The following is a 20,873-nucleotide window of genomic DNA, read 5'->3' as shown; positions in this document are numbered from 1 at the left end:
CATTAGTTATTTTTAGAGGCCAACTGGTACAGGTGTTACAAGACAAAAAATACCAAGCTGTTTCACGTCCATTCTTTGCAGTTACTCAGCTCTTGTATTCAGTACGTATTGAAATAGTGTTGGGAGTAATACTTTGACCACTTGAGGTTTGGTTTGTAGATACAGGGTTGTCTGAAACCTCCTGATATCATCAAAATCTGCAAAGGTCTGCATCCCCTCAGAGAGTTAAGAACTTCCAGGAATGTTTTTTTTGACCAGTTGGCTGTGCTCTGTACTGAGAAGGCAAGAGGAAGAATACTTTTGGACATGGCCAGATTAGTGTAAAATTGTTTAGCTTACATTTTTTTAATCTACATATTGACTGATGTTTTTGAAAGTCTGCTTATGAGTCAATTCTTTCTATTATGCACAATCTATAAATCATAACTGAACTAATGAACATGTTCTACAGACAGTGGGTTTCCTTGGTAATTCTCAGAAGGGAAACATGATTTTAGGTGAATAGGAACAGTTTATGAATGGAATGTCCTTATGAGATCAGACTTCTTTTCAGGATTGTATTTGAAAGCTAACATCTCAGCTTGTGCCAAAATCTGCTATAGCCTTTTATGTTCACCTCATGCGAGTTATAACGGGAATGTGATTTTTGTTAACCTTAAAAATTTCTACATGTAAAGAACAACTACATAGTTTTGTCTGGTTTTATGTAATGCCTCTGCCTTCTTGTAAACCTTCTGCTGAGCACTAAAAGGTTTTACCCTACACCCAGCTGAGGGAAGGGCAAAGATACCTCCAATTGTCTGTGCCTAGGTCAGATTCTGAGTTTCTCTCAACAGCTTTTTGCTCTATAAAAATCTAAAGTACTACTTTGCAACCTTTCTTGCTTGTTCAGGCAAGGTTTGTTTTCAGAAATGTTTGCTGTAATAACAGTGTACCTGTTTGAGGAATATAATTAGGTTTTTTTTCATTATATGTCAGAAAAGCAAGTTAATTAAGCAGCCTAGGTTTCCTAGGTGTTGTTAGTTTATATTTGGTTAATTCAGCAGCCTTGGTTTCCTAGGTATTGTTAGTTTATATTTAGGTAGTAAAAAGAAACTAGAACTTGAATGTTTCAACAATTATTGTATGGATATGTATGGACAAAAGCATTATAGAAGAGTATTAAATATTACCAAAAGTTATTTTCCATTTTTCAGACTAAAACCAGCTTTTGTGTGGCATCCCAAAATCTATGCCAATTCAATTCAGAATGAGGAGAACAAATCCCAGTGCTCACAAAGAAGCTCACTGATGACAGACTCACCACTGGCTTTTGGGCATCAGAATAGTGCTGGAAAAGCCTAAGTAATTAGTCATTGATGTAGAAGTACTAATGTGAACATATTTTTTCCATTTGTTACTAGTTCCCTGTAGTGGATTCATTAATTGGGGCCTGAACATAAACACTTTATTGCTGGATGGTTGAAGTTGAGGAAAGTGGCTGGTGTTCAGTTGCAGAGATATAAATACATATGCTGCAAGGAGGGGGCTGACTCCTGATTGCAGCTCCATCACTGTTGGCACTGTTTAGCTGAGGTGTAGCTTTTGCCCGGCTGCTGGCTCTGGTTGTGTGGCATCTGGCACAATATTCCTGCATTTCTAAACAACAACCAATTGTTGATGTTGAGAGGAATGATGGCATTAGTGCTTATGCTGTGGATAAATACTAAATCTTTTTGGTGAGGGGTAGCAACAGGCCTGTCTTTGGCTCTCAGATGCTGTCATGAAACTGTGCAATTCTTGTTTTGTTTTCTTAAGATTTCATTCAAATCAGAGTTTCTCTTGGGTTATTGACAGCTTCAGACAGCAGTTAGCCATTTCCAAGGATGTTAGAGGAAGTGTCAAATGTTCGAAACAAACATAATATAACATGTATCTGTCATATGAGAATTTTAGGGTTTATTTGTGGCAGCAGAAGGTGCATGTTTTTAAGAGTGTTTGTCTGTGATTACTGGCCTTTAAAATCAGAAATCTGGATCATAAGTCAATCTGAAAAAAAAAAAGTTGACGGGAATTATTATTCTTTTCACTTGTATTCTGGTTTATGAGCAATCTAACATCATGTTCTCTTACATTTCTGCTCTGTGGTGAGGGCTAGAAATGCCCTTTTAAAAACTTAAATCTAGGCTGATCACATAATCATTAAAATACAAAAGCTGGATCTTCAAATAAACAAAAATGTCCTAATTAAATAATAGGGGATTTGGCAACTTGGCATTCAGCTCTTTTCATAAAGCCTGAGTGAGTTTCAAGGTGAATGACTATGAATGATGTGCGGCCTTGCTGCTGAAGGGATTGATTTTCTTTGCCTAATTCTCTACCTCATTCCTCCTTACTTGTGCCACCCTTTTCTCTATCTTCTTACTTTTTCATCTGTTTTTATCACCTGCTCTCCTTTTGCTGCTATTGTGCTCTATTTGCCTCCTGCTTTTGTCCTTCAGCTTTGTTGTAACAAAATAACACCTTTGTTTTTCAGTTTGTGCAGTCATGGCACAAACTACTTCATAAAGCACTACATTTTTATTTAAGAATGATTTGAATTTAGTGAATTTAAGGGAAATGTGTGAAACTCTAAGAATATGATTTATCCTTCCAGAAGAGAAGAAAAAGAAACAAAACATTTCTGTTAGGTTTTGGATATTTTTTTAATATGTACATTTTTAAAATATGTATATTGATCAAATATAAAGTTATCAGTTACTTTAATTGACATTAGGGCTGATTAAGTTTTGGAATTTGGAAAAACTTGGAGCCCTTTAGGGTCTTGGAGCAGGTGAAAATACAGCTCAGAATTGGCACTAGAATACTGTGGTCTTTGCATATGTTTCCATCCTCAGTTAAAGCAGTTATATGCAGAGGTTTTAAAGGAATTTTCCTTTAAATTATAAGCTATTTTATTGTGGTTTAATATACTTTAGAGATAGAGAAAAACAAAGCCTGGTTTCACTTAACCCTTCATTTGTGACCTGTAGGCTTAAGTGGAAAATAAGCCTTGTACCCAAAGTGAACTTTCCTGTTTTTCAGCTTCTTGTTTCTCCACAAAACAAAGAAATCAAGTAGGTAGAATTTAGAAATGACATACAGGCAATGTTTTGGCTCCAATGCCAGTATTCAAAACAAAAGGCCTACTTAAGCAGTTTGACATTGGTATTTCTTTTCTTTAGTTAAACTGTACCTCCCTCAGAGATTTGTACCTGATTTTGACCATACCTGAAAAGACACTGACTGAACCTGCAAATCCCAGGCAACAATAAGAGATTGTTAGCTTTCCTACTCATTGTGTGACACCTCACAGTAATTAGTTAGCAATTAGTTGCAAAAATTGCAAAAGCAGGTTGGGTGTGGGATTATTTTTTCAGAACCTTGTTCTAGCCTTGTCTTTTTTTTAAAGCTTACAGCCCCCACTGTAACATCTGATGGCAGAGTTTGATCTACTATGATGCTTTAAGCTAAGGTTCTTGTGCTTTTTATTAGACCAGTTGCAAGTTTGTGACTATACAGATGCTTAAAACGCTAATGCAGATAAGGTTTTTGCTTCTCTTAAAGATGTAGGTGTTGAGACCACAGTTTAACATAGATTTGTGTTAAGTGGAACTTCCTATACAAAAAGATTGTGTTTAATCTAGGAGTTAAGGTTTCTTTGAAAAGCAGTCCATTTTGTTTCTTCTTTTAGCTTTTGTGTTACTTAATCTGATGCTTTCAGTAGGTGCCAATGAGTTTCTTTATTTTTTTCTGCCTAATTAAATTATCTAAAAAATGACATTATTTTACTATTACTTTAGAGAAAGCGATTCTGTTTTATTTCTGCCATGTAAAAATATCTTGGAGTGAAATGGTTAGAAAGCTTTACAAAAATCTGTTTTTACAGACTCAGGAATGTGATAAAAATGTTTAAGTTGAAAAACTGTCGTGTACACTGAAACATAAAATATATATTTGCAGCCATTTGTTTAAGATTAGTCAAATGGATTCATAACCATTATCATGCTCTGTTGCCCATTTATTCTGCTTTTAAAATGATGTTCCTATTTATGGATGGAAGCTCAGAAGGGAATTATTTCTACCTTGCTGCATTGGCAGTTGCTATCAAGAGGTAGCAAGTGGTCTTCATTTGCATCTTAGACCTTTAGCCATGTAACTCCTTTTAATAGCTAGAGCAGAGGCTTCTGTGGGCTGACTTCTATTAGTGCTCAGGTTCAGCAGAAATCCTTGTCTGTTAAAAAAAAGAAGCCCGATGCTGTGTAGGATGATGAGATGCTAACTGGGCACAAAGATAAGCAGAAATGTCAAAGGGAGAAGAAGCCTCAGGCATAGATAGAGAGAAAATACCACCTGCTTTCCACCTCACATGCCTACAAAAGGAAAGGAAGGCACAGGTCTACAAATAGAGAAATACTAAAACAGAGAGACAGAATACTTTTGTTCATATTTTAAAGTCTTTCCATTTGAATTAAGAAGCCAAATGTTCTTTTTTTTTTTTTTTAACTGTGCCAGTTTAAATAGAAGACTTATTTTTAAGGGCAAAGTTCATCAAAATAGTATGATGCAATTTTTTTCCCCCATATATAAGGGCTATTTTTTTTTTAAATTTTAAAAAACTTAATGTATATTCAAGAATGTGAATTCAAGAATAGATGTTTTGTCTGCTCGATGTAGCTTTGCTTCTAATTTTCAAAAATTCTTTCTCTGGATAGTAGTTCTTGGATTTTGGCATTTCCAGAAGGCAAACAGGCTGCCAAATCAACATTCTTTTCCAGCTCTTTACTACTGACTCATTTTGCTTTTAACCAGTAGTTACAGAAAAATGTTTGAAAGTTCAGAGATCCTGTTGAAACACCTATTAATTTGATTGAGAGTGGAAAAAGAAACTAAGGACTGCATCTTTTGCTTTTTAACTGTGTCTTGTCATCAAGTTTAGAATATTAGCTTATTTTAAGTAAAATATGGGTTGTCAGTTCTTCAGTTCTATTTAAAATATAATTCCTAACAAACTAACATTAGTAATAGAGGGTGTTATGAGATAATATAACATGTTTTTTCAAACTCATGCTCCTGTGCACTTGGATAGTGCATTATAAATGAGAAAGTCTATATCAAATTTATCTATTAGGCTCTCTTTTCCATTTTTCCAGATTGAAAATATATATAAAACACAAAAAAAATTAAAACGAGACAAACATCTGTAATGCATTTAGTAACCACAATGCTGAACATGCTTTTTGAGTTTATTATCTCAGTAAGGAATAAGTTGTTATGGTAATTTCTGTAGAGAAGTTAAAGTGTGTTATGTATTAATAACAAACAATAGTTTTGTTCAATCTGTATGGGTGGGCCCAACTGGAAGCATAATTAAAGCATGGTTTTGTGGACAATCAAGGAGTGGTTTTAAATATAATTGCCATTTGCAAATAAAAGTAGTTCTTTGCTTTAAAGTCACTAGGTATTCCCAGCACTGAATCCTGTCATTTGTGACCACTGAGAGTTTATTTTGAGTAACAATAGCATTATCATACCCCTGGTTGATCACAAAACTTGTGAACAGTTGTAGAATCTGGAGAAGTTTTAGGTGAACAGAGAACAAAAAGTCTGTGCCAGGGATGCGTGAGGGTGACCACAGAAGTCCCACTGCAAAATCTTGGAGCCAGTTGAGTTACAGTCATATTTTTGAGTGTTACTGGTAAGAGTCATAGTACAGGATGAGACAGGTACTGAACTGAAACTGACAAAGCAGATGTTGCATTTAATATGAGTAGTATCTTACGAAAAGCTGTTCCTCCCGTTTGTATTTGGGTATGTATGTTAGGCACAGTATTGATGGTGTACTTGCTTAATTTCTTCTTTAAGGATCCTCCCACTTCTGTGTCCCTTGGACTCCGAATGGAAGAGATGATTTTCAATTTGGCGGACACACACCTATTCTTTAACGATTTAGAAGTAAGTGTTCATTCTTTTAAAACACACAGAGATGATTTAATGTTTAATATTTGTCTGGTTTTATGTGCTGTTAGATGGTTTGACAATTATTTGCAGAGTTTCAATACAGAAATGCTTAGAAAATAGCTGTATCATTTAGTCATTAGGATATATAATAATATCTACACTAAATGTCTGCACTGCCCTTCAAATGTTCCTACAGTTTAAATGGTAGAGTTTTGTCCTCACAGGTTTTAGCATTTATGATGACAGTAGACAAGTTTCAAAAGTGGATACACTGAAAGGATCTATAAACGTGCAGAATTCAATAGTCTGCACAGGCCATTAAATATTAAACTTCAGCTTCTATAAACAGTTGATGGCTGGGTACAGATTTCTTGCTTACATGCCACTGTGGGCAAGAGTTACCTTAGCTCCAAGGGACATCATTAATGATGTATGGGCTGTGTGTGTCCACAGCCTGTTCCTGGGGCTGCTCTGCCTTCGGCAGGCACGGGGTGTTCTGTGCCAGGGTGCCTCTGCCTGCAGCGTGCAGCGAGGAGCTGTGGGTGCCTTGCCAAGGGCTTTTTTAGCCTGCACAGCCTATGGTTGTGAGATTGTTCCAAAACTCTCCAAACTGCTGAAAGAGACTGTCACTGTAATGCCTGGCTGTTTCATCTTAAAAGGGAAAAAAGCAATTTCTGATCATATTTTAATGACACAAAAACATGAAAACAGTCAGATTTCTTTCCCATCATAGTGAAGACAGCTGTTTATTTAAAATCCAGCTGTTAAGCAAGCTTGTGGTGGGGCTGCCAACACACATTAATCATCACATTGTTGTTTTGCTAGATTTTAGAATAGTGTGTTATTCCAGACAGGCAAAAGAATCTAAAAGATTCAAATGCAACTTTTGCTGATCAAAGTTAATTGGCAGCAATTGGCCTTTAAATATTTCCTGATGTTTCCCTTTTCAAAATCAAGCAAAATACACCTTATTCAATAGATGAGCCAAAATAATTTGAAAAATGCCAGTGTGTGATAGACCTCAAATGTGGTTTGTCCAACATCTGTCCTATATTTTGATTTCTTTTCATCTAAAAAGAAACCACTCACAGATGATTTGGCATCTTAGAATGTAATGAAATTATTGAACATGGGTTTTTTTTCCTTCCATTCCTTAGCGTATTTTTTATACTTACAGTAAAATAGCTGGTTTCTTTAAATTTTAAAGTAGCGTTTTCTTTCATGAAGGTATGTAAAGATATGATTGTTTTGGATAGAAGAAGCACCATCAGTGAGTTGCATGTATAGGAATTATTTTTCAGATTTGTCTAAAAATATAACAATACTAGTTATTTTCCAACTCTGTTTCTGATTTCTGGTTATATTTCATTTTAACCAGAGCGGAATGAAAAAGTACTACTCTTTCGGTGTTTTAGCAGTATATTTAATAAAGTTCAGTGTGTTTTCATTTGCTATGCAGAGCCAGATATGAGCCACTTCATACATGATTGTTGACATCGCTGACTTTAATGAAAGTTAATCAATCGTGTCTTAGGGGTGGTAGATTATCTTCTGCTAATAGACATATTGCAGCCTTAACAGTGCGGCACAGCAGTTTATTCACTGAAGAACTTTGAAGCTGTGTGTGAGAAAACAACTGCTCCAGGTGGTTCATGGAGGCATAGGAGCTCACTGGAAATGATTCTTTGCATTTCCACCATAACAACCCAGTTTATCTTGTGTCTCCAAACTGAAGTGTTACAGTTTGTGCCTATACCCTATTCTGTCTTCCTTATACATAGAAGCACCCAGGAGTGAGCAGTTGGGTTCATGTCCTTGCACATGAGCTCTAATCCTTATGTCTGGGGAACATAAGCTCCAGTCTGAAAGACCATGCCTTGTCCAAGGAGTGAAGAGCATGTTCAGTGTGTTTAGAGAAGCCTTCAGAAAAGTACACAGTGAAAGGACATAAGAGAGCCTGTACTTTGTGGGAAGCAGCACATAAGGACTAGACCTCATCACATACTGAGGCTTCCTGTTCACCAGAAGTGACATGTTTTTTTGGAACATTGTCACAAGCACGTGGTGTTTTTGAAGGAGCATGTCCTCCTGGAGCCACACTCTGTCATTCTTGTGAGCATCACCATTTAACTAGCAGGGCCTGCCACTTTTCCAAGGGCTGTGACCTTGGGGCAGATTCCTCGCATCCATCTCAGAAACTCAAAAGTCCTTGCTTGGTGGTTTGGAAGTTCAGGCTGCCCACAGCTTGACAGGCTTTCATGAAAACTGTGGACAATTTGGTTTGGATGTGTCTCAGGCTTAAAGCATCTGTTCTCACTGATGAAGGAGTGAGTCTGAAAGATCTAATGGTGACACTACTCAGGCCTATGCTTTCCAGTTCACAAGCACAAGCATCTGGGCTGTTGGGAATGAAGATATTTGTAGGCACCATTGCCAGTGAGCTGCAGAGTTTGGGTATCCTTGCCCAGCCATAGTACGAAGAAAGGCAAAGCTGGATTTGGAACATATCTAACCCACAGAGTAGACGTTTTTGGGTCTAGGCTTAATTCAAAGTGGGAACCTGAAAGCTGATGCCCTCTGTCTCACCCAGGCTCAGAGGGAACCCTTCTTGGCATATAGAGAGGCTGCTTTTACAGGCAGGCAATCATCTGTCATAACTTTGGCCTATGATGCACATTTTTCCAGATACCACAACTTAATGTTTTTAAATAAAAATCTTCTTTCATCCAACGCATTCCAGAAAACTCTATAATCAGAACAGCTCTCATGTTATCCAAGTAAAAATACTTTTTCTTCTTATAAAATGCTGAAGACCGATTGAACATTTTGAATGCAAAGGGCAGAGTTGCAGCAGTGATCTCTGAAGCACAATTTGATTTATATATGACCTGATTTTTCAAAGCTCAGCCTAGAGATTTAATAATGTTATTAGGTTAAATTCTAAAATTTGGCAGTCAATTTTTAGTCTGTATAAAGGGAATCAGTGCCAATGTCTATCAGTTTAAAACTGGTTTACCCATCTGAATTTAGTAGGGGGTACAGCCAGGTAAATGAATCACCTAATTTTATGTATGTTGTTCTTTATATAATAGTAATAGTAATGATAATAATAATAATATTTTTATTGAAAATTTCAAAGTCATTGAAAAAATTCAGTCAGATCTCACTGTCTAGGTCTGAAGTCAGTATTCTGTTTCTAGATGGGTGAGGTATGTTTAGATTTGCACCCTTGTACAAGTTCTTATTTTATTACTTTGAAAAAAATAAAATAAATTGCTTATTTCCTTCACTTTGCACAGATTTATTTGGAGTAATTAATTCCAAAGTGATGTAATAGCAAATAATTTCTGGTCTTTAGGAACATTCCTTAAACAGCATGTTAAAGGGGTATGACAAGGTTTTTAACATACTGAAAAGAAAAATATTAATGTTTACTTATGTATAATTTGATCTAAGTACCATAATAAACAGTGTTTTCTTGCAATAGCAGTAATTTCATAATGAAATTATAGAAGTGTACTAGGCTAAACAGTAGAAAATAGTGCAGTGTTCTATAAAATTTAGATTCCAAAATCTGCATTTGGGCTTCCAAATAAGAGCTTTTGGTTTTCAGTATTGAAGCTTTTTTTATTTAAATATCTCATACTTTCTGTTCTATAGTTGAATTTTAATTGTGTGCAAGAGGGAATAACTAAATTGATGTTGTGCTCTCAAGAGAACCACAGTTACCTCATCCAAAAATAATGTTTGATTTTACATGCTGATTATGTTGTGATAGGGATAATAAGGTATAATATTTTAAAGGTGTGTATGGAGCAATTACACATATTATGTATTTTAGGAGGTATGCTCCAGTGTTTTAGGGAAATGAGTGACTTGATGATAGGACTGAAAGATGACATCCACCGAGGTGATCAGCTCCGGTGCAGGTGTGTCCTACAGCAGAGCAGGGGACCATGGCTCATGGGGGGTGTTCCTCACCCCAGGGAAGCCCAGGGGAGCACAGAGACCCACCAGGAGCCAGCAGCTCATATGAGAGTGGCTTACTTTCCTGGCATCTGCAAGGCCAGGAGAATTGGTGTCCAGTCCCTCTTCCCACAGTAGGCAGCCCTAGTGAGCACTGTGCCCAGGAGCACCGTGACCAGGGCAGGCAGGCAGGTCATGGTGTGGCAGTTTGCTCGGCAGGGTGTTACAGCAGGGATACTGCAACACGCGTATCAGACAACGAGGCCCGTGGAAAAGAAATACCTATGGGCTGATTCTTGATAGCTGTTTCAGAGATGTTTATTTCTCCAGCCGTATGGCCGGGGCTCTGCCGAGGAACTGAGGCAATCACGGGACCCGAGGGTCCTTCTGCCCGCGCAGGGAACACAAACCAACCAATGGGAACGAGGCTGAGCAGGGCAGGGAAACCCCGTGTGTCCCCTCAGGGCCCCTCTCCCAGGGCTACATGGCAGGGGGAGGGCCCCAACATTTCACCCATTTATTTTTAACAAAAAGAGGTTTAAAAATTAACATTGAAAACAACTGGATAAACATGAGATAACAAGGACAGTTTCAAAACAAAACAAGCCACCTTCCTGAGTCTTTAAATGTCCAAACAGATTCTCTGGAACATCTTAAGGCTGACGGTAGGGAGACAGGACTCTCTGGGCATGCTTTGTGGGGAAATGGAGGCAGGAGAGGGTTTCTTCCATTTGTACCAGTTGGAACTCTAAACAACACTAGTTAATTTCTTCCCTCCCCCTCTTCATCCCCCACTCGGCATTGGAAAGGGATTTTTGGGGAAACAATTGGCAAAGGCATGGTTTTGTGAGGGAAACCATGGGTGAAAAAACGGATTGGGAATACACTGGCGGTAATAGGACATAGGGTAAAAGGGAAAGGTGGGATTAGGAAAGGGAGACTGTAGGGGGGCTTATAATGGAGATATTGTCTAACATGACTACGATTTTTAGCATATATACTGCCTTTTACAGGAACACCATCAGGCCCAGTGACCTCTGCTGCTTGTAACCCTTTTCTACCTTGCACAATTTTCAACTCTACTACTTCACCATCTCTTAAGCTTGGGATGTATTTTTCAGGGTTATTCTTTTTAAAAGCAGTTCTATGAACGAATATGTCTTCTTGGTTGTCACATCTTGTTATAAAACCATAATTTTGTTTAACATTATACCATTTTACTATTCCTAAAACCTTAGCTACGATGATCTTTTCCTTTTTCCGAGTGGCTGCTGTTTTCTGTCTCTCTGTGGTTTTGCTTTCTCTTTTGTTTTCGCTCGCTCCCGTGTTGGAATTGCCAGGGCTGCTGGGGCCATTGGGGCTGCTCGTGCCTGCCGCGCTCTTCCCGGGATTGCATTCGGGGCTGTGCGGGCTGGGCCGGGCCGCGCCGGCTCAGCTCCCTGCCGCACCGCCGCCTCTGCCCTCAGCTGCACTGCTGCTGCCTGGGGCCGCGCCCACGTCTCAGCAGGGCCCCGAGTGACAAGCCCCCGTGCCCTGCTCCAGCGCGCATTTTTGGCTAGGCACGGCTCCGCTCCACCGCCAGCCGCCACCCACGCGCCGCTCCTCTCACGGGGCTCGCTCCACCATGCACTGCGCGGGGCTGGGCAGGCTCCCACTGCACCTCGCTCTGCTGCTGACACTGCAGCTCGCACCGCTCCACCCGCGCGCGGGAACTGCCTCACTGCTGCTTGGAGAGCGCTCGGTCCATGTGGCCTGGGTTGCACGGTCCCTGAAGCAGTTCTAACTTTGCAAGGACACAGCTGACATTGCTCAACACTCTCGATAATTAAATAATAGTCACGAAAATATTCTTCCATTGGCATATATTTTGACTCAGAAATTAACTGGGTCCAAATGGTCTTCCAAAAGTTTTTGGTAAGAATCAAATCCCAAGAAAAGTAGAAAAAGTTCTTAAACAACCATGTCAGGAAGTGTTTCAGTTCCTTTTGAGCTTGAATTAAGCTAAAATTTACAAATCATTGTTCAAGAATCTTTTCAAGTTTAAGATAAATGTCCATATGCGGCTTGGAGAGCCAGGAGTCTTTCCACAGTTCCTCCATGATTTAGAGATGGAACAGCAAAACAAAAACAAGAAGCGAAATCCAGAGTTTACTCACAAATCAGTCGCTGTCCTTAGGGATCGGAGATCATTCTGCTCGCATTATCCACCATTTGTTACAGTGCGGATACTGCAACACGTGTATCAAACAACGAGGCCCGTGGAAAGAAATATATATGGACGGATTCTTGATAGATGTTTCAGAGATGTTTATTTCTCCAGCCGCATGGCCGGGGCTCTGCCGAGGAACTGAGGCAATCACGGGACCCGAGGGTCCTTCTGCCCGCGCAGGGGAACACAAAACAACCAATGGGGAACGAGGCTGAGCAGGGGCAGGGAAACCCCGTGCCTCCCCCCCAGGGCCCCTCTCCCAGGACCACATGGCAGGGGGGAAGGGAACCCGACAGGGTGCTCAGGGAGTATGATGACTCCGAGGAGGGACAATCCACTGGCCAAGTGCACACATGAAGTCTACCAGCAACCCAGCACCATTCTGTAGCCATCTGCACAGGTCAAAGGCACTCATCCCACCTGACTCCCAGGGCAGAATGGTAGGCACTCATCTGAGAGCAAAGGCTGCAGCTTTGATGGGGGATCTGCACCATCTGTCCGGACAGTGGCCAGTGCCTCCACACAGACAGGGCTGCTAAATGGGGAGACTGCAGTGCAGAACTGAGACTGCAGAAAGCAAGTAGAAGTTTCTCCTGGGGTAGGGAAAGGCAGCAGACCTGACTGCCAAAGGTGCGTCAAGTGGAGGAGCTCCTGTGACAGGTGGCTGAGCTGCAGGAGGCAGTGGGAAGACTGCATAGCATCAGGGTGGCTGAGAAGGAGTTGTATAGCTGGTTCAGTGGAGTTGGATGGCTGCTTCCAAGCGCAGTCTGCAGCGTACCCAGAGCCCATGGCCAAACAGCCAAAACCTCCCCCACTGGCACACGCAGAAGGGAGGGGGAGCAATAACATGGCACAATGTAAGCCTGCAATGGCAAGGGTCTGCAGGAGGAAGATGAGGTGCCCCTGTAGAACTGCTTCACTGCTGTGCAGACTGAAAAGGAAAGACACATCATACAGGAGAGATGCTGGAGCTGACTAAGGAGCCTGACCCGCCCCCCATACAACAATGAAAGCAATGAAGAAAAGGTAGGAGGCAATAGTAGTAGGTGACTCACTTCTGGGAGTCTTATTTGTCAGCCTCAGCTGCTCTCTAGAGAGGTGTGTTGTTTGCCAGGGACTCATATTAGGGGTATCACCAAGAGCCTACCAAGCCTCATACAGTCCTCTTCTATCTGCTGCTGTTTGACATGGGCACCAGTGATACAGCCAGAAACAGTCTGAGGAAACAGAAACAGTCAAGATGGATTGCAGAGCCCTGGGAGCAACAGTAAGGGATTCTGGAGTGTGAGTAGTTTTTTCATCAATCCTCCCAGCCATAGGAAGGGAGTTTGAAAGGGCCAATCAAATCTGGCAAATTGACACATGGCTGCAGAACTGGTACCACAGAGAGGGGTTCAGGTACTTTAGAGCATGTGACTTCCTTGAGAAACCTGGTCTGATGGGGCTGATGGGCTCCATCTGTCAGAGAAGAAGAGCATCTTCAGTCATAAGCTTGAGGAAGAGGGCTTTAAACTAAAGTTGCTGGAGGAGAGGAACCCCAATCCATCCCACTCCTACCAGTCTGATGCCTGTGGTAGCCAGACATGCCCAGAGCCTGGAGAGGGATCACAGTTCAGCAGAAGAACACCTGAAGAACAGTACAAAAGAATTCCAGCCACTCTAGCCAGTAAGTTGGCTTCATCATGGCCCCATCTTAAATGCTTCTATGCAAATGCACACAACATGGGGAGTAAACAGAGGAGTTGGATGCACGTGCATGCCTGCCGTTCTGTGATCTTATTGGCATCACAGAGACTGATGGGATGACTCTTGTGATTGGAGTGTTGGAAAGAAAATAAGCAAGATGTTTAGGAAGGACGGGCAGGGGAGACAGGAAGGGCCTGTATGTCAGTGGATGTTGATGCTGGAGTGCATGGAGCACTGCCTGGAGATAGATAAGGAGCCAACTGAGAGCTTGTGAGTCAGGATTAAAGGGAGAGCAGGAAACAGGTGACGTTAAGTGGGGGTCTGCTATAGACTAGCTAACCAGGAAGATTGTGGATGAGGCACTCCATAGTGCATGAGGCACTCCATAGACAGGTAGGAACAGCCTCACACTGGCAATTCCTGGTCCTCATGGTGAGCTTCAGCCACCCAAATGTCTCTTGGAGGTATAACACCGTAGGCCATAAGCAATCCAGGAGGTTCTGTAATGCATTGGTGATGACTTCCTTTTGCAAGTGATGGAGAAGGGACGTGCTATGCTGGACCTTGTTCTCAACAACAAGGAAGGGCTGGTGGGGAATGTGAAGCTCAAGGACTGACTGCAGTGACCATGAAATAGTGGATTTTAAGATACTCAGGGGAGCAAGGAGGGTGCACATGAAGCTCACAACCCTGAACTTTGGAAGAAAGACTTTGGCCTCTTTGGCAACCTACCCGGTAGAATACCATGGGATAAATCGCTAGAGGGAAAAGAGGCCCAAGAAAAGGGGTTAATATTCAAGGATCAGCTCCTCCAAGCTCAAGAATGGTGCATCCCAACAAAGAGGATGTGGTGAACATGCTGGAGGGAAGAGCTATCATCCAGAGGGACCTTGAAAGGCTTGGAAGGTGGGCCCATGCAAACCTCAGGGAGTTCAGCAAGGCCAAGTGCAAAATACTGCATCTGGATTGCGGAAATCCAGAGGAGATTGAATTGAGAGCAGCCCTGGGTGGAAGGACTTGGAGGTTAATTGACAAGAAGCTAAACATGACCTGGCAATGTGCGTTTGCAGCACAGAAAGCCAGTTGTGTCCTGGGCTGCAATAAAAGCATGACCAGCAGGTCGAGGAGGTAATTGTCCCCCTTTACTCTCCCCTTGTGAGATCCCACCTGGAGTACTGCGTCCAGCTCTGGGAACCCAGCTAAAGGGCATAGAGTGAGTCAGGAGGAGGCCACAAAGGCGATGAGAGGAATGGAGCACCTCTCATATATGAGGAAAGGCTGAGGAGTTGGAGTTGTTGAGCCTGGAGAACAGAAGGCTCCAGGAAAACCTTATCATGGCCTTCCAGAGGGGAGAGCAGGAAAGGGACTTCTTGCAAGGTGTCATGTAGTGACAGGACAAGGGTTGGTGGCTTTAAACTGAAAAAGGGTAGGTTTGTATTAGGAATTAGGTAGAAATTATTCAGTGTGAGGTTGGTGAGACACTGGAATAGGTTGCCCAGGGAAGTTGTGGATGCCCCATCCCTGGAAGGGTGCAAGGCCAGTTTGGATGCAGCTTTGAGCAATCTGGTCTAGAGGGAGGTGTCTCTGCCCATGGCAGGGGGTTTGGAACTGGATGATCTTTATGGTCCCTTTAACCAAAACCATTTTGTGATTCTATCCGCATCTTTAAAGATTGTATATGTTTACATATTTTTACTAGTACTTTAAAAAATACTAGTGTACTCATTTTTTTGGAATATCAAGTGCATATTATAACTGGGTATGTTAAAGGAATATTGGTGGTAGTGACTTATTAGGAACATCTTATTTGAAAAAGTTAATTCAGTGTTTTGCAAACTTTATTCTAAAATGATACCACCTCATTAGATCTCTTCCTTATATATACTGAGATACATACTGGAGCTGAATATGTCACTTATTAACACTTTTTTTGTCTAATCTTACCTAACACTTAGAATACTTTCCTTTTTTTTTAATTGTTTGTATTGAATTCTATTGAAGTAATTAAAGGCAAATTAATTTGTAGTTTTATTTCATAGTTGTTGTTTTTTTCTTTTAGGACTTTTATTTCAGTTTGTTTATGTCAAGTTTTTTGGTGTGGGCTTTTGTGGGAAGGTTCAAAATAAGATTGTAATGATACTATAAAAAATCAAAAATTTTCACACCTTTGACAAATGTAGTAATGCAGAGTGCATGATCATGATGAATTGCATTAATTTTTATGCCATTTGTGAAGGATGTATAATGCACACCCATGGGTTCACAATTCACTTCTGTTTGTGAAGCCTATGCAAAGTGATGATATGTGTATGGGAGTCGTTTATAATGAATGGCAGTATGGTATGAGTTTCCAGGCTTCGTTAGTTGATATATTTCTCTTAGTGATAAAAGATGAGGGAATGCTGTAAGGTACTACTGTCAAGCAGTAACTTTGGTTCTTTGGGAAAAAAAATTAAAATAGTCAATTATATTCTAACAATTAGGAATGATGACCTTGATTAATTTCTTCTGAAATTGTTACTTAAAATCCACCTGGTGTTCCACACCTAATGTGTTCATGATGAAAATTCAGAGCACAATCTCTTCTGTGTGTCAAAAAGAGCTGCATAACTGTGTTATGATTTCAAGTATGGGGTGTTACTTCACATTAATGAACCTTTAAGACACCATATGAGCATGTTATTGTGCATGGACCCCTCTGGAAAGCTGCCTGTGTTGGAGTTGCACGTGATTTCCATAAAATGCAACTGTTGTTAACCACAGCTGGCTGGACTGTCAGCCCAGGGTGGGCAGTGGCCGAGGTGCTCCCATCCCAGCCTGGCTACCAGGCAGCACCTTCACTCCTCTGTCCTGCCCACCTGCCACCAACAAGATCAGCCGGTCCTCAGGCACCAAGGAGCAGCCCATCTCTCTGCCTCTTCACTCCATAAAACGAAGTTAGATTAATACAGAAACATTTTACAAATCCTCCATTTTACACATATGGGAACATTTCCAGCTTTAATGAAGCATTGAGATGCTGTCTTCCACAGATGCATCTTCTCACAGTTTAAAGCAGAGAATAAGCAGCGTTTATGTCCTTGCACTCTCACATTCTGTGTTTGCCCTGTAAACCTCCTCCCTCCACCCACAGTGCAATAAATCCTTCCGGGACTCCTACAAGTCTGTAGCTGCTAGCTTAGGTTTACTCAGATCTAGAAGTTGATAGGGAGAAATTAGCTATCAGATACTTTTTATGAAAACTGCTTTTTGTGGATTGTTTCTTGTATAATTTACTATATGGAAGTGCCTGCTCTTCTTTGTGGCTCCCAGTCATTAGACTATGAGTATTTATCAACTCTACCTCTCCCTCTTATGCCTTTTCAAGCTGAAGACTGTGTGGAGGACAGCTTTTTTACTTGAAATGTGATGGAGATGTCTGATGCTGAGGCCTTCTGTTCCCTAAAGGCACGTAAAGGACCAGTAAGGCCCACGTTACAAGGCAGACTCTCATGTCACTAAAGCAGATGATACACTCTGTACTAACACCAGGCACTACAGGGATTTCCGAGATGAGAAATCTTTGTGAAACCTCAGGGATAAGAGAGAGAACAACTAAAGCCCAGGATAGCATCTATAAAGGCTGATCGTGGAGCAGAACTCCTTGAACATTAGCTCCTTTTTGGCCTTTGCCTTCAATTCTTACAGGTGAAACCCGGCTGCCTCCCTGCTGCTGGAAGCAAATGTACCATATAAATCACTTCTGGCCCTCAAGGAGACCTTTTTTCATGACAGGGACATATATCCTCTTTTCATCAGCCTGAAAATCTCTCCTTTGTAGGTATCAGTAACACCACAGGAGACTAAGTGACTTTCCTCACAGGTCCTTCAGTGACCGTGCACACAGCTACGTCCCCCGTGTACCATGCAGTGCCCTGTAGGAATGCCTTTGAAGCAATACAGCCATATGTTCTGTTTCTTTAATCTGAAGGAGAAAGGGAAACGATTTCCCCTCAGACCTGGGTACTTTAATACACCACAGACTTGGACCGGTAACTTTTAGCACAGTAGCACTCTGAAGCATGATTTGGGATCATTGGCATTATGATAATACACATTATTGAATTCATTTCAGCAGACTTACCATATGCAGGTTATTGCACATGTCAAAGAACCATGACCACTGCAGGGTAAAATGCTCTTCTTTCTGAAAGCATTTTAGCACATCTGGTCCTAGAGTCAAATAATCTAACAAATGAAGTGCTTGGATGCAAGCCAGCTCTTAAGTGCAGATTTTGAGCAAGCTCCAAAGCAGGCTGGGAGAGCAGGTTGGCCACTATTAGCAGTGTAGAGGTCCATCATTTATTCTCCCACACCTTGTAGAAATGTCATGGAGCCAGCTTTGACAGGTATGACGTGGCCTAGATTTAAACTTAACTGTGTTGTATGGAGGTCCACAGTCAGTGATGGGAACTGGGGGAGCTGCAGTCAGACCAAAGAAGTGCAGAAGGAGGATTGTGAAACACCATTACAGAAAGAAAAGCTTTCTCAACTTCTCCACACAATAAAAAGAATCAGATCAAGGTCATTTTGTGTCTGAAGCTGTACTCCAAGGTCTGAACATTGACAGGGTGACCCTTTGCTGGCGTTATGTACTAATCACTTGTCTGGTGCATATTTTATATACATATTTGTGCAGATGACACAACACGAAGCCCGTGTTTGTGGTTACCAGTACTTTTTAATTCGTGATCACTGTGCCTTAGTCTCTTCATGATGGTGATGATAAGGATGGTATCTACAGATATGAGGATCATAATTCTGTCATAAAGTACTCGAGAGAAAAGCAGCAGTTGAGTCTGATGATTATAGCAGCTTTTACTGTGTACAGTTGTAGCTGGCTTTCTAACAAAGCTTCAGCTTGTTCTCTTTAACATATTAGTCCTCAGGAACATACTGGCACAAATTCTCTCTCGACTGACACAATTAGGAAATGTATTTCAAACAACTCAAAAGAAAAAAAAATACAAAAAAATTACAAATAGTCAGCCAAGAAAACTTTCCAATTTTCTGTTGTATTTGTTAATTTCTTTTCTGGTTTGGGGGTTTTTTTTGGATGATTTTTGTCAGTTGTACTTGTTCCAGTTTGCGTTACTCGGATAGTTCAGGTAAGGTCTGATTTGTAAAAGCGCAGGTTAAAAAACACCCCAACATTTAGAGTAAAAGGGCATCAGTCATCACTAATCATGGCAGTGCTTCAGGTGTCTGTACTTGTGAGCTAGTAGCTAGTAAGAACTCCATGTAGTCAACTGGTACCAGGGCTTCTGTTTGGGATGCCTAGATTTTGCTGTAGTACAAATGAGCTAAAGGCTAGGCAGGCATGCTTTGTGAAGAAATACATGGACATGCAAATTGCCCAGTATAGTATAGTGCATTTCATGGAATCATGGAGTAGTTTGGTTTGGAAGAAGCCTTTAGCAATCGTCTAGTCCAACCCGACTGCCATGGTCAGGAACAATGTTCCACTCGACCAGGTTGCTTGAATCCCCATCCAACTTCCAGGGATCCACATCCACAGCTTCTCTGAACAATGTGTTCAAGTACCTCACCACTCTCACAGTAAAGAATTTCTTCCATGTACATAATCTAAATCTGTCCTCTATCAGTTTAAAACCATTACCCCTTATTCCTTGTCCTATCAGTACAGGCCTTGGTAAAAAGTCTGACCCTATCTTTCTTCTAAATCCACTTTAGATGTATTGAAAGGCCACAATTAGGTCACTCCAGAGCCTTCTCTTCTCCATGCTAAACAACCCCAGCTCTCTCAGCCTGTCTTCACAGCCTGCCTCTCTTTCCTGTGCTGAGGCCCCCTGAGCTGGAGGCAGTCCTCCATGTGGGATCTCACCAGGGCAGAGTAGAAGGGGAAGGGGGAAAATGACCTCCCTCAACCTGCTCTTCAGGCCTCTTTTGGTGTGACCCTGTGTACTGTTGTCTTTCTGGGCTGCAGGTTATATCCAGGATTTTTTATCCACTGGAATTCCCAAGTCTTTCTTAACAGGGCTATTCTCTATCTGTTCACCACCTAGCCTGTACTGATATGGGTCATTGTCCCAGTCCAGCTGCAATACCCTCCCCTTTATTGCATTTCATGAAGTTCATATCAGCCCACTCCTCAAGCCTGTCAAGGTCTCTCTGGATGGCATCCCACAAGTCAGTGAAATACATTCCAGTGCAAAAAGGTTTGTGGTAGGCAGCAAGCTAACTTTTAGTGGTATGAGACCCATCTCCAAGATGGTATGCTAAAAGTAATTTCTTTCAAAATAACAAAATGTGTTTTGTCTATGTATTCTCCCAAGTTACACATTCAGAGGTGTTCCTTCCAGTGACAGAACGAACATTCTTGTCCCTTTCACAGGAAATAAAATACCAAAAGCTGGCATGCTTTTCAGGTATCAATCATACCTGCCTGTTATAGCTAGATTCTGCAGAGTCTGAAATATCAGATTTAGGATCAGCTAGTTCAGGAGACAGTGGTAGAAGGACAGTGGTGAGGTACCTGGAAGCCATTGCAATACCTCCATCAAAGCTGTGTATAGGCAGGGTCTGTTACTGGAATCCCAGATCTACCCCACGTATGTCAGCTTTAATTGCAGCAGAAACCTCAGTGCTGGGCTGCAGAGGCAGGCTCTGAAGGGCAACATGCAGATTGCTATGTCATGAAGGACATGAGACAGTGGTTTGAAAATTCTCTTAACAGCCAGTAATGAAATGATAGAGTTGTTTTTAAAAGCCTGTCTGACTTGATGGAAACTAAGAGATGCAAAACTGACTGCAAGAAATTGATCAGATTGAGAGCTTTGCAACCATTAGCAGATTTCAAAACAGTGTCTTACATTATATTGCTGACACATAAAAACACCCTTAATGAATAATGAGTTTTTACTTGTGAGAGGTTGAAAAGTTGCTGATATGTGCCACAGAGCTCTTTCACAATGCAAATTCTTTCCTAAGCACAGATATGATACACTACTTGATGGTTCATCATACTAAATCC

At 41.2% G+C, this 20,873-nt stretch overlaps 1 protein-coding gene across 10 annotated transcripts in view; it reads left to right on the top strand.

Moving 5' to 3' along the window:
* Window positions 1-20,873, top strand: part of EYA1 (EYA transcriptional coactivator and phosphatase 1) — a 163,897-nt gene that overhangs the window by 114,626 nt on the left and 28,398 nt on the right. For all 10 annotated transcript variants that reach the window (XM_039549838.1, XM_039549837.1, XM_039549834.1 and 7 more), the window contains one exon: window positions 5,884-5,973. In XM_039549838.1, coding sequence (XP_039405772.1) covers window positions 5,884-5,973 — 90 coding nt within the window. The remainder of the gene's footprint in view (window positions 1-5,883; window positions 5,974-20,873) is intronic.

The sequence above is a fragment of the Corvus cornix genome, chromosome 2 (genome assembly GCF_000738735.6).
Source record: "Corvus cornix cornix isolate S_Up_H32 chromosome 2, ASM73873v5, whole genome shotgun sequence".
Classification (NCBI taxonomy): Eukaryota; Metazoa; Chordata; class Aves; order Passeriformes; family Corvidae; genus Corvus; species Corvus cornix.
Note: the sequence above shows the minus strand (reverse complement) of the source record. Positions and strands in the feature narration are given on the sequence as shown.